General features: G+C 31.4%; 1 protein-coding gene across 2 annotated transcripts in view; it reads left to right on the plus strand.

Moving 5' to 3' along the window:
- Window positions 1-15311, plus strand: part of LOC105346393 (uncharacterized) — a 47868-nt gene that overhangs the window by 25830 nt on the left and 6727 nt on the right. For both annotated transcript variants that reach the window (XM_066080073.1, XM_066080072.1), the window contains 7 exons: window positions 526-698; window positions 1470-1592; window positions 8928-8982; window positions 11048-11139; window positions 13855-14001; window positions 14134-14253; window positions 14526-14645. In XM_066080073.1, the coding sequence (XP_065936145.1) occupies window positions 526-698; window positions 1470-1592; window positions 8928-8982; window positions 11048-11139; window positions 13855-14001; window positions 14134-14253; window positions 14526-14645 (830 nt within the window). The remainder of the gene's footprint in view (window positions 1-525; window positions 699-1469; window positions 1593-8927; window positions 8983-11047; window positions 11140-13854; window positions 14002-14133; window positions 14254-14525; window positions 14646-15311) is intronic.

Here is a 15311-nt window from a genome sequence, read left to right on the forward strand (position 1 = left end):
TTCCCTTTTCCCCTATACTCATAATTCAGATAAAAAAAAGTCCTTTTGAATAAAAGGTTTGCAGTATTCTTAACCCTTAAACAAACGGAACATTTTACTGATGAACAGGAGAGACAGCTAACTGCTTTAGAAATCAATTTAGGCATTCTTAAATTATATTATACATAATTATATGTATAACATATGAATATATATATGTATAGATGTATTTGAATTATATGCCATATTATCTGGTATTTTTATCCTTTATGCACTAGACTTGAAAGTCATCTATATAACTGAGTCTTAAATAAAGTGAAAATGGTTTACAGACAAATTTGACCCTTACCAAAGTGAAAGAGTCCATTATGTCAAAAGTGAAAGTCATGAAATATTTCTAAATTTTTGAGATCCAGTATAAAGACAAAAACTTCTCCCCTTCGCTTAATCTTGTTCTGTTCAAAATTTAACTTAAAGAATGCCCCTGTAAGTAAAGGCTTTGCAGTGAAGTCTATGTTTAATGCAAAATTTCTATGTCTCTCACAGAATCCCATCACAGTCAAGGCTTTTGGTGAAAACAACTTGTCTGGAGTTAGCCAAACCCTCAAATCAACAGTTACGTCTGAGCTGCAGTAATCCAAATGATTACCACTGTCTTTTGGATGAAAGTTATACCCAGGAGTATGAGGCCTGTAGGGATTGGAAGTGGATTCCCGGAGGTAAGAGGAATTGGGTGTCTGAAATATTAAAGCTGTACAACAAAACCATTGTAAGTATTGTCAACAAGAAACATTATCTACTCTGTTTGCATGAAGATGACATACCTTGTCGAATCTAATAGTTATATAATATATACCTAAGACCATTGCATGGGCGGATATAAGGGTAAAAAAAGTTTATGCAAAACGAACAACTATTTTTAAAAAACATACTTAAATACGAAACAGACCAGCTGAAAACAAAAACTTACAACCTCTATTGCAAAATTAAAAGACACCAACACAAAACATCACCAATGATCACCAACAGTCGTGCACTGAATAAACGCTAAATGGCTTGCATAGTATTGGGCTACATTATATAAATAGTGCCTGTTTTGGAGGGTAACAGTTGAAATTGACACCCGAAAAAAACCACTGTCAACCGACGCAAAGCGATATTTTGTTTTTGACATTGCGCCGAATGTCGAAATTAGGACCTAGTATGCTTACATTTCACTGATTTAATCTAAAAAGATATTTGATTTTAGATAAAAATAATTTGAATACAAACTACTTGAACCCTTTGTGGCACAAGTTTCATCTTTCTGTGTCTTCGATTAACTGAATAACGCCACTTAGATATAACTTAGTCAAGTACTCGGAAATCATGAAAATGGTCAGATATATCGATTAAAAGATATATAGAATAAAGATCTTTATCATTTGTTCAAGGGGTGCTGGCAAAAACTGTGTTATTATTTGTATTATAAAATGTGCTATTATTTGAAGGAAAATGTGCTTTTTTCGACACATACGGAGAAGGAAACGTCGACGAAAGGAACTGCATCCCAAAAAACAATCTGACTTGTTCACAGGGTACTGTTCAGTTCTTATCGGCAACGAATACAAAATGTAAGTAAAAGTAGTTTTCTATTTCACAGACTAACTTGCGAGTGTAATACAATGTCCATGTAAAAACAACTAAATTTTTATAAGAATACTGTTATTTATGGCATGCTAAATTTGCAAAAATAAGCTAAACATAGTTTGAAGTCGATAAACTACGTTTATCAGTTGTATACTGTAGTTGACAGTAAAGTATCGTAAAGTATTGTGTATAGCACACACCAGTGTACAGTACCGATCAGACCCAACCTAACAGAAAGTAAACCCCAACTAAACCCTGGGTTTACTTTCTGGGTTTACTCTGGGTTTTTTAGAGTGGACCCAGAGTAAACCCAATGTAAACCCAAAGTAAACCCAGAGTGGACACAGAGAGTAAACCCAGTCAGAAGTATACCCCTAAAAGCAGACGCTAACTGTGTATTCGGAATATACAAAGGGTAGGAATTAAAGGCAGTATGATGGTAAGATAAAATACTAATCTGCTTCACACTCCAGTGCATACAGTTGACCTCAAAAGCAATTTCAAAGTAAACCCAAAGTTAACCCGGAGTAAACTCCAAGTAAACCGAAATTGTAAACCCGGGTTAAGTTGGGGTTTACTCTGGTGTTAGGTTGGGTCTGATCGGTACTGTACATGTATGTTACGTTCACGGTAACATATCCCAGGATTCTCAGTTTATTAGCATCAGCTCATTTCCAATGCGCCATAAGTGCACAATCAACACTGGTCTTTAGATCCTATAAATCATTGGATATTGAATCAGTATAATGTGTTTGTATATTTTTATTTTACTAAAAAAGGATTTTGGCTTTTATTCAGTTTTAAACGATCAATACTTAATAACATATATACATGTATTTTGAATGAAACACGGTACTTAGTCTTCAGTGAAAATATATTATACATGTAAAATATGAATGAAAATTGTTCGGCTTTCTATGTATATGAATTAAATCCGGTATATACATGGTACGCTCACCTAACTTATAACTAATTACTGATAGGAAAAAGTAAAACATTTTTTAAATGCATTGAATTCTAAACACTATACGGATTATAGTTCTTAGAAATTTACATGTTTTCATGATCACGGCGCCGTTTCAGCACGTAATGATATTGAATATTATACATTCATTCAACAGATGAACAAATGAAGTGTTTTATGTTTCCATGGCAATCCGTGTTCATTGGAGCGGCGTTCATTACAGTAATCTTCGTCAATGGAAAGACTAAGCATTTACACAAGCACAACTTAGGTGTTGATAACTATTTCTGCATTCTGCATAGTGGGTGACAACGCACTATGAAAAAAAGTACATTTTGAAAAACCCTTTCAAAGTGCGTTAAAACTGGGAAAAAATGAACGCACTTTGAAAAAAAACAAAGTGCGTTAAATTTGTGACCAAGCACTCTAGAAAAAAAATTCAAATTGCGTTATGAGTGTACATTAATTTTTTTTTTTACTTTCAAGACACTAAACACACTTTAAAAAAATTGTATAAATCACAAACTATAGGCTTCGTTCCTTAATGATTTTGTTTTATTCAGATTTGAGTGTCTTATATATGTATTATATTTCTGTAAACAGTGTTTGATATGTTCTATAATCACTGGGATTAGGAAGAGGACAACCAATAATACAGTACAAGTTTTAATGAGATATTTATATCATTTACTTGAAAAATGCAGCCACTTTATCTTTTCTTCCCAAACATCATATTAATTCCATAAATATATTGTTTATAAATCTGCAAGTTTCAAAGCATAAATCTTCAAATTCAAACCACATAATTTTTTTTATATATTTAGTAAGATAGTTATATGTACAGCCGTTAAAACTTTTCAACTTAAAGATAAGCATTCGAGCCTGCACTTTTTTGCATTTATTTAATTTTCAAAAGATATATTAGTATTGCATTTGATTATTTTGTCATTATATAGGTCATTTGTTCTTAAGGTTCGCCGACACAACAAATTATTAGATGGATCTTTAGTATCGTTTTTTTTTCTATGGATTAAATTTAAAAAATAACATAAAGTCACGTTAAGTACTTACTAAACAATGATATTTTTCAAAGAAATTGAAACGAAAATGCGAAATTTTAGGAAAATTGCTTTTTTATCAAATTTGAACCGATCCCGATTGAAAAAAAATGACCCAGATCAGAATTATTTTAAAATTGAAATATTTCACAAAAAGGCTGCAATTTAGTCTGAGAAATTGATATGAATTATAAAATCATTAAATGACTAAATCATTTTACAGCTAAGCAAACTAAATTTTTGGCAAAACTTGTGATATATTCTAACTTTATATGATTTCGTTCGGGATCAGTTGTCAGCAGAGGATGCTCACTCTTCCTAGGCACCTGATCCTACCTCTATCTATTTGGAGGACCGTGTTGCTCTGCTTTGAATTTGTATTTCGTTTTATGGATTTTTTAAAAGGTTCACGGTTTGTTATTGTCATTTCTTCATTACATTCGATCGGGATTGGTTCGATTTTAAGATTTCCCAATTTTTCTTAATTTCACAATTTCGTTTCAATTTTTTGTTAAAATATAATTGTACAGCAATTGTTTAAAGCCAGTAACAGAGTATTTGCAGTTTTTATCAATAGATTAAAAAAAAATCCACAGCAATTCTCGTTTTCCATTTTCATAAATATTTTTTTTTAACAAAAATACTATAAAGTTTATATAACGGTCTTTGATATGTATTTATAGATTATTATATTGTACATTAATTGATACCAAATTTAAGCTTTAATATATCCTGTTCGCCGATAATAAGATGTTTCAGGGTTCTACAAAAATTTTTTATAAAAAATAATTTGAAGCCGATATTGGTGTCATTTTTGTATAAAAATTTCTCAAAAACGATTTTTCATCGACCCATCAAATAATGCATGGTGTGTCGAGCAACCTTAAGCCTATAAACGCCGTATATAGGTCACCTATTGTGTCCCTCAAAATTAATCATTTTCTTTTTTCTTTAGAGGATAAATACCGGTATTGACAAAATGAAATGATGACCTAATTGAAAGGACGGCTGACGACAAATTAATGTAGTCCATGTGATATTTTGAAATACATATCTTAATTTACTCTTAAACCTTTTTACTTCATGTCAAAATTATTAAATTAAATGATTTTATCGACATGCCTTTTCAATGCGAAATAGTATGAAGGAAAGCTAAAAATCTCATGAGTTCTTTTTTCAATATCTTATTGAGCAAAGAATTAAACTTTCAAACTATTAAAGATAGTTTGTTGTCTTCTGAACCATTTCATCAAGTTGGTTAGGTTAGAAAAATGAATTGGAGATGATAAAACAATTGTCAAACTTTTTTTAGAAGTTCCATTCTTGTTCACTCTTTAGGTCAAGAACAAAGAGTTGTGTCAATTAGAGGCTAATAACCCAATTTCTACATGTATATAAGCAGCCGGGTTTGATTTGTTACTGTCCAAAATTGTTATGATTAAAGTTTATCAAACATTGAAATTAAATTCGTATTTTACATGTATACTACAAAAATTAAAGGACTGTATGTCTATGTTTGAAGATCACAAATAGCCAATATATCACATTGCTTTTTAGTTTGGGATAACCTAAAAAGAAAACAACAAATCTTTTATGCAAGAGTTATCATATCACGAACATTTATGTAGATATTTATTTGTGATTTAATTTCATTTATCCAGATACAGAGGAGTGTATAAGGCAAATAGAGTTAATTGATGCTTAGTTGTTACTGTCATATATTTCAAAATCTAGTTTAATGATATCTTTGAATATGGATAGTTTTATAACAAAAGGCATATGGGCCACATCGCTCACCTGAGCAACAATAGACAGAGTAAAACCTGGGCATTATGAAGTCACATACAAGATATCTGGACCATAAAGTTTGGTAGATTCTGTATTAAAAAATAAATTTTTGTTCCCCTGGATATCTCTATAATTATCATTGAACAAATTGAAATCTATCCTACCCGATGATACTTCTACATAAGTTTCAGTTTTTTCTGGCAAATCGGTTTCTAAGAAGATATCTGCTTCTTGAGGATAATCCCATCCAAGTTTTTGAGATAAAGCTTTTTGAATGTTTTTTTTGTGTCTATTTCTCCTGATAAAAATTTGACCTCTCATATTGATCCCACTCTACCCCTGGGGATCATAATTTGAACAAACTTAAATTTTCCCTACATGAAGATGCTTCAAGACAAGTTAAATCTTGTCTGGTTAATTGGTCTTTGGGACAAAGATTTCAAAAGATTTTCTCTCTATATATACCTATAAAAAATTTGGCCCCCGTCATTATGGCCCCACCCTACACCCGGACCCATGTTTGAATAAACTCCAATCAACTCTTCCTGATATTAGTTTAAGCTTTTGTTGCAAAAGGTTTACTCTTTACCCCTGGGAATCATAGTTTTAACAAACTTAAATCTACCCACCTGAGGATGCTTCCAAGCAAGTTTCAACTTTTCTAACCAAACGGTTTTAGAGAAGACAATTTTTGAAAAACACCAACAAAATTTTAATAACTTTTTATCTTAAAAGAGAACGTGGTCCTTCATTTTAATAAACTGAATTCCCTTGGCCCAATGATGCTTTGTGCGAAATTTGTTTAAAATTCGAGTAGTTTTTGAAAAGTCGAAATTATAAAAAGTTTACAGACAGACACACAGACGGACGAACAGACGGACAGATGGACGCCGGACAAAAAGTTATAAGAAAAGCTCACTTGAGCAATAGAAAACTAGATGCTATCATTAGACAATTATACCCGCACCAAGTGTTTACTCCTAAATATCACTGCTTTGTTATAGTACATGTTTTTAGTAAAAACGAAGGCTACATGCAATTTGCTGTAATTTTTAAAACTTATAATTTTCACAGAGGATGAGATCCCATCCCATAATATCAATAAGAAGCCTTTAATGTACGATTTGGAGTTGAACTGTTTGCATGTGAATAGATTTTTTAAGTTAATCAATAATCTTAACATTTCATGTCATAGAAAGTATGGTCTATATAATTATTGCAAACAAAATAAAATTATACCCCACCCCCTTAATAATTCCTTTATACTGCCGTTATAGTACCAAAAATACACCTTGCCCGCACCCCCCCCCCTCCCCTGCAAACACAATTACATATATTACTCTGAACCCCCTCCCCCACACTCCTCATGGATAAATAAATATCCATCACAATATTTTGATAACAACGAAAGCCTGTACATTTAGTTGCAACAAAAAAAGTTATAAGTAGTGCAAAATAAATTACATACATGTAATCATATTGCGCAATGGTTCTCACTGCAGAACTGCAAGGACAGAAGATATAATTACTGATTTAAGGTGGTATAAGACACATGTCAATATTTATGTGGATAAAAGAGCGTTATAATCAAAATTCTTTTATGATGATTTTTTAAAATTTTAAAATTTCACAATACATGCATTTGGCCAAAAAAGATAAGTTTTTAAATTTTTGGAAACTAATAAGTAAAAAATAGAAAAGCCCCAACATGATTTGAACTCTCTACTACGGACGCGTAGCTAACCCATTGCATTTAACTGTTAAGTAACATTTTAGGGGAAAATATATTTATACTTTTTTGTTTATTTCAATAGGGAGTGCATTACTCAGGTAATGGGCAGATATGCAGGTGTCCTGTACCACCTTAAGACTAAAATGTTTGCTTTACATAGTTATTTACCTAATAAAGTCATAAAAATACATGCATGTAACAAATAACTGATCTTTGTCTAAATTTACGTACACAACACAGGTCTGCAGGCCACATTAGCGGGTACTAGTTTTATCCAGCTCTTCGGTTAGATGGGTTCCAGAAATGATTTATAATTTGCTACCGTACATATGTAAGAAACTCTGAATCTTTAGAATCAGGTTTGATTGGGGGAGGGGTGGATGTGGAGGATAAACATTTAATTTTAATCATGTATTGCTATTAATTTGAATTAACTTGAATATTAGTTATTGATCCCCATGTAGAATATAAAACTCCTGATCATATCTCAATATATTATTTGTCAATTACGCAAGATGTAATGTGATTAAAAAACAACATTTTTTACCAGTTTATAAAACTTTTTAGACCTCAAATTATATTTTGATTTTAATAGACCATTCGACAATTCAAAGAAGTGTAAATTTAAGTATATTTAAGGAAAATTTTTAAAATGGCATTGCAAGGTTTTTTATTTTAAGAAATAAAAAAAACGCAATTTTACTTACAGTGAAGGGAGAAATTCATGCGCGGATCAAGAAACTTTTTCTTTTAGGGGGGGGGGGGGAGTTATTATTTTACTCCCTGAATGAACTTTAAATTTTAAAAACCTTATTGCACATCTATAGGACAGCCCCTATTTTATCTCAAGATATGATGTGTCTATTCATTAAATCATAACGGGAGTTCTTGGATCTAGGTTTTTGGGGAGTGATAAACGTCAATATTTTGCTATTATTTGACTCCCTGGATGAAATGTAAATTTTAAAACCTTATTGCACACCCAAAAGACAGTCCCTATCATATCCCAATATATGATGTATCTGTATATTAAATCATAAGAGGAGTTCTTGGATCTATGTTTTTTTATGAGTGATAAACGTCAACATTTTGCTATTATTTGACTCCCTGGATTAAATTTTAATTTTTAAAACCTTAGGACAGTCCCAATCACATTCCAAGAGATGACGCAGTTACTCCAGAAGTTGAGGAGTTCTGGGAATCAATTTTTTTTGTGCAAAAAAAAAACGTCATTTTTTGTTGCCCACCGATCCCCGTGGTAAAAAAAAATCTGAGACCTGATCACACTTCAAAATGACATCCCCAATCGTATTCTAAAAGATCATTTGGCTACTGCAAAATATGTTGACATTTTTGAAACCAGAATTTTTTTTTTAAAAACCCGTTTTTTTATCCACCAAATGACCCCAGGAAAATTGAAATTTCTGAAACCTTATTGCACATCTTTAGGAAACCCCAACACATATTCCAAGAGATGACTTGTCTATTGTTGAAAATATAGGAGGAGTTCGAGAAAGAAGATTTTTGTGGAAAAAACGTCATTTTTTACCAATTATTTAACCCCAGGACTACAAGAGAATTTTTGAAACCTTTTTACAAAAAAATGACACCCCAAATCAAACTTCAAGAGTTCAGTTTGCTGATTTATAAGATGTGAGATCAGTTTGAAAAAGTAAAACGTGACAGACGGACGGAACAGGGTAACAACAATATACCCGAACTTTCTATAGAAAGTGTGGATATAAAGAAGTAAACTTGATAATTTCTTCTGTTTTAGACACCGCATGTTATGTTAAGAAATATATGAGTACATCACTACCTGTTACAACAAGGTAAGCGTACAGCCTTTGAATTCTCATGTGATAATATGTTCTTTATATTTGTAAGTGCATCGAATGATCTCCTTTTCTTCTCTAAAACTGTTTGCCAAGAGCAATTATTAATGGAAATTTCATGATTCTTTAGTGTTTTGGTTAGATAAATGAATTTTCACTCAGATGATTTCTATATGCTGTTATTTTGTTGTCCGTTGTCAGTGCACCAATAGTAGATTTTGGAACATTTCTTTTTTCATCTCTAAAAATACTTTGACACATGACCAAGTATCTACCTATATCATCTTTGATTATCTATCTTTAAAGCAACATGAGCTGCAATTTTCATGTTGATTTTTTTTTATTAAAATGACACGCTTTTATCCTGATCGATTCGGTTCCTCTCGGATTTTTACCCTGACTCTGTTAGTAAGAATTAATTTTAAGAAAACACGAAATAAATAAAATACCGATATTAGAAACATATATGTACATAAGTGTTGAATTGATTAATTAAATTAATTTGGTACTTATATTTAAAGCAAAAAACTATTTATTCACAGAATTAGCCAAAAATATTACTTCTATAAATATATTTATTGCTCAAAAGAAATATCCATGATTCTTATCAGTGCCGTAAATAATAAAAATTCCAGAGAAAAAAGTTACTGTAACATAATATTTAATACCAAAAATAAAATCCGTATGATTACAAACTGAAATCGGTTTTTCAGAATTCGGCGGGATTTTTTTGTTCTTCTCGCCTTAATATTTTTATTAGTTTCAGAGAATACGATGTAAAAATACTACATGTAATAGTAAATAAACCTGTAATTATATTTACATTGATAATTTTGAAAGTTATGTAAAATAAAATTAGTCACATAAGTTAGAAAAATGCTATAAAACAACCGAATAATTTTTTTTATGCCGAATCATTCGCGTAAATAAATGTTCCGTACATAATATCACAGAAAAAAAATCAATCGATTAAACAAAGAAAGTTGTCATTACTATTTCGGATAGAACAAAAAATAAAAAATGATTTAAATTTGTGTCTCAATATTCGTATACATAACCGGCGCCCCGCATAACGGCGTACAATATATCTATCATAATCTATTTGAATTTAGTACAGTGCATATAGATTCCCATAATAATTAATTGCATGTGTACATTTTAGGAAAATTTCCGTGTGTTGATTACTTGTTGTTTTCCGTTATCAGTGTTTAAATGATTAAAATAATAACTTGTAGAACTATTTTTAATCGGGATTCAGAAGAATTTACTTCCTGCATTTCATAGAAATGAACAGAATATTTCTTTTCTATGTTTACATTTAATTTTGTACAAATTAATGTTGAATAATCTATCATTGAAATTGTGTGCATCATCAAATACTGATTCCGTCTACCTTCAAGTCATTAAATTTCTATTGGCTATTGACAAAAAAAGAGACGAGTGACCATCCAATGAAAACGAATACACAGAGTTTGATTGACAGGTTCAGCCAGGTGCAGGTCTTACCTGATGTCCGAGGTTATGTGTACTGGTTGTACACAGCCAAATAGTCTCAGTAACTAGTCTTCTTTCAATACGCGTACTTTTCTTTTGTTTGTTAAAAATTAATTCAATTTTGTAAAAAGATAAGTATATCATTTCTTATAGATTTTTTTCACGAGAATATCTCATAGGAGTTTTGCCAATCACAAACAGTTTAAAATAATGTTTAACACGAGCGCTATTTTGAAACAATTAAACTGTCAGAGAGTTCCGAATGAAATCTGATGAACGTTTCACACGGTTCTCGCACGCTTTGCCCGAAACGCTAAACGGTTTACACGAAACGCTTCACGATTCACACGAAACGCTAAACGGTTTACACGAAACGCTAAACGGTTTACACGAAACGTTTCTCTGGCTAAGGGGTTTCAGTCTACTCCACTCCCCAAAATGTAGGAAGTCGGTTGACTCAAAATCCTAAGGTATTAAAGATGAGATATGACCCAGCCCTCTTGTTTTGCTTAGTTTTTTTAGGCAATTGTACCTTGAATATACACTCTTTATTTATTTTTATTTTCAGGCATGCCTTGCTGATTATCTTGCCAATTATCTTGGGCATCATTGCTCCCCTCGTATCTCTCTATGTGATATACTTCATCTTATCCAAAAAAGGTATGAAACTCTTGTTTTGCTTAGAATTACAATTTGAATGATTTATTTTGTAATATGGCACATTATAAAACTATTGTTTCAAGGAAAAGCATTTAAAATAATGGCAGTGAATACATGTACCAGAACATATGTTTAAACACAAATATGAAAATGATAATTATATCCCCAATCTGAAGGAAAAGGGAAAAAATACTGTTTAATCTTTGTGTTTGTGTCTGTTTGTAACAAATTTATGTCATATTTTTCTAATAATCAACTAGTTATACCCCCGCAAATGAAGTTTAGGGGGGTATATTGGTTTCACCCTGTCCGTCTGTCTGTCTGTCCGTCTGTCTGTAGATACAACTTTGTCCCCCCTATAGAATTTTTGATTAATGCATGGAACAGTTTGAAAATGTGTACATATGTTGAACACCATCTGAAGATGTGCACCTGCAATTTTTTTTCAGATAAGACAAGATTTAATGATTTTATGACAGTTTTCATTTTCCTTATTCTGTATATTGTACACTGATGTTGAAAAGTAAGGGAGGTAATCCTTACAGATTTTATTAAATAATTAATAGCATTAAAACACTCTAAAATATATTTATATAAATACATCCAGATGGAAGTTTTTTGTCTTTATGTCTTAATTAATAAAAAAGATTATTTTTTATAAATATTCTATCTACTGACAATGCAAAGTTTTTGTTTGTCAATGATAAATTCTTAGGAGCTAATAAGAACATCAATGACAAATGTGACTGAATTCATTTGTCCCAAGGGAGCCATTATCTGAGTCATGGTTCAGATGGAGCATGTGTTTAGGGAAAATTGATAATCTGTAAATTTAGTGATGGTTTTGGGGCTATTTTAAAACTGTTTCATGTAAACCAAAAGTTTCTATCATTATAAGGAAATAAATAATATCATTATTAATAAGGAAGTTAAACTATTTTTAGAAGTTGTTTAAATTTATTAGTCAAGTAAATTGATGAAGTGACCCTGTTTGGCATTAATTTAAATGAAATTCAAAATTACTGATATGATTGTAGTGTTTTGGCAATTTTAAAATTGTTTGTAATATTAAATTTTCTTTTTTAAATATTTTTACATAGTATGGTAATTATGGTAATGTTTTGGGAGTTTATTAAATTGAACAAGCTCATCAAAGAAAATCATAGTCCTATGGGATCAATTTTCTGATATGGAGTTTCATTGTGCCATTGGAGAAAGTGAGGAAAATTTGAAACAACTAATTGCATCTGTCAAGACTCTTATTAGAAAGATATTGAAAGTTTTATCAACAGAAGAGCATTGCTTGGCTACCGGTATTTCCATTTACTGCAAAGGGAGGGGTTGTTGTCATTTTGTTTGTTTTTCTAATCAATTAAATTTAAAAAATATATATATCATCAGATACATACATTTTTTAATGTATTTCTGTTATAGATATGTATTTACAATGAAATTCTGACAATTTTGATTTTAATTTTTCTTTGTTAAATAATTTTTATTTTTTTACAATTCTAGAATTTTTTAAATTTGTATGTGTTCCAAACCTTTATTATTCAATTCAATTATTTGTCCCATTTGAAATTAGCCTTGCGGGGGTATTAGTCCCATTAGGACAGTTCTAGTAAAATCATGAGGTGATCTGGGATCAAGGTTTTTTATGAAGTGATAAACATTTATTTTCTGCTACTATTTGGATCTGGGTGAAAATTTTTAAAACTATGTTGCACATCTATAGGACAGCTCCTATCATATCCCAAGAGATGACGTAGCTACTCCAAAAGTTGAAAGAGGAGTTCTTGGAACCAAACTTGTTTCTTTTTGCAAACGTTTTTTTTTGTTGCCCATCGATCACCATAATAAAAAAAATTCTGAAACCTGATCACAAACTTCAAAATGACACCCCAATAATATTATATAAATAGTGCCTGTTTGGGGGGTAACTGTTGACATTGACACCCCGAGAAAACCATTGTTAAGCGATTCGATACAAATCAAACTCCAAGAGTTCAGTTTGCTGCAGGTTTATAATAGAAGAGCTGTTTGAGAAAGTAAATGTGACAGGGGACGGAACGAGGTAACAACAATAAACCAAAACTTTCTTTAGAAATTAAACTTAAGAAAACTTGAAAAACCACTCATCTACCATATGCAATACAAGATCTAACAACATTCCCTAGAGGTAATCTCAGAGCTATAGATAAACATAAAAATGTTACCCAATCAAATTCAAGCTTCAATAAACAAGTCTTAAAGTAGTTTGATAGGTTTTTTCTCTTTAAATTCTTATGCTTGGTCATCTATTTTCTGCAAGTGGAGTTTTTCCTGCCAAAAAATGGGTATGTAATGTCCATTTGATCTGCTAATCTTAAATCATGCATACAACTTTGTTTACTACACTAGGAACCTCGAGGTTTTAGGTTCATTGGTGATAAAGAAACACATGACAAAATTCATACCAGAAGGCATTCCTCCAACTTCTAGGCAGTTTTTTGAGCAAAGTTTTTTGAAGCAAACAATAATCTATTGCTGATGGAGTGGTTACATTAGTTAAAATCCTCAGATTGAATAGGACCTGTCATCTAGGTGTTTTTTGTGATTGTTTCAACATGATTCCCTGTAATATTTTCTGTTCAATTATCATATCTTAATTACTCTGATACCCTTTAACTGTGTTAATCTTTTTAAAATATTACTTTTTTTCCTTTCAAATGACAACTTATCCTATAGAAAGCCAAGAATCGAGTGACAAAGTGAGGAATGAGGACAATTTAGAACTGCAACCATTTTTAAAAAAAGATACTCCTAAAAGTTCACCAACAATGATGCATGAAATTGAAAATATAACTGAAGCAAGAAGGAATGGTTAGAAAATTAGAACCAATAGTAAAGGAGAATACTTTGTAATTAATGTTTTATGGTCAAAAGTTATTAATCTAATAGAACTTGATTCCTCCAATACACATTAACTGTGTTAATCTTTTTTATCTATGACAGATGAGAGCATTGTAGAAAAGCAACCAGTTTTAGAGATTAAGGTGGAAGGTACAAGTACTTCAGAAAGTCCACCAACAATGAGGCAGGACGATGGAAATATAGCTGAAGCAAGAAGGAGTGGTTAGATTATTATTAGTTGAATACGCTGTAATTGTTTTACAGTTACGAAGTCAATAACAACCTAATAGAACTGAAACCGCTCCAAATCTGTATTTGGGAAAAGGAAAATGCTTTCTATTTCGTCACCTTTTGATTTCTTTATATCACGCAAAAGAATGTTAAAAATGTTTTATAGTCAAAAGTTATTAATCTAATAGAACTTGATTCCTCCAATACACATTAACTGTGTTAATCTTTTTTATCTATTATATTTTTGGTCTCTCCAATGACAGATGAGAACATTGTAAAAAAGCAACCAGTTTTAGGGATTAAGGTGGAAGGTACAAGTACTTCAGAAAGTCCACCAACAATGAGGCAGGACGATGGAAATATAGCTGAAGCAAGAAGGAGTGGTTAGATTATTATTAGTTGAATACGCTGTAATTGTTTTAAAGTTTCGAAGTCAATAACAACCTAATAGAACTGATACCGCTCCAAATCTGTATTTGGGAAAAGGAAAATGCTTTCTATTTCGTCACCTTTTGATTTCTTTATATCACGCAAAAGAATGTTAAAACATTATGAAAAAAAACATTTTAAAATATTCTAGACTAGTTAAAATATAATAAAGACACAAAATTGTCATTTCATCTTCATGTACTATTGTTTGGTTATGAATGTGCAAACTTTACAATTTTAAAAATCTATGACAATTGTTACTTCATCTTCGCTGGCGAAGGGTTTTCAGTCCACTCCGAACGCCCATAAACCCATGGCAGATCTCATTACAAAAACTTTGTGGCAAGCTTCGTTTTATGATTGGCTGCAATTGCAAGTAGCTGATCCAATTGCACTGTTTAAAACAGGTGCTCATAAATAAACTTTAAAAGCAAACAAATGTGTGATCTTTTGATTAAAATTAGGGGCTTTTAATAAGTTAATACACAAGTGCTTGAGTACACTGACTCCCAAACGAGGTTCTTACCAGATCGCTTTAAAAATCGATATATTTTACTGGGATTGAACAGAGTTTTAAAGGATGGCATGACAGTGTGGGAAGTAAACAGGGCGAAGTTGTC

The sequence above is a fragment of the Magallana gigas genome, chromosome 3 (genome assembly GCF_963853765.1).
Source record: "Magallana gigas chromosome 3, xbMagGiga1.1, whole genome shotgun sequence".
In the NCBI taxonomy this organism is placed as follows: Eukaryota; Metazoa; Mollusca; class Bivalvia; order Ostreida; family Ostreidae; genus Magallana; species Magallana gigas.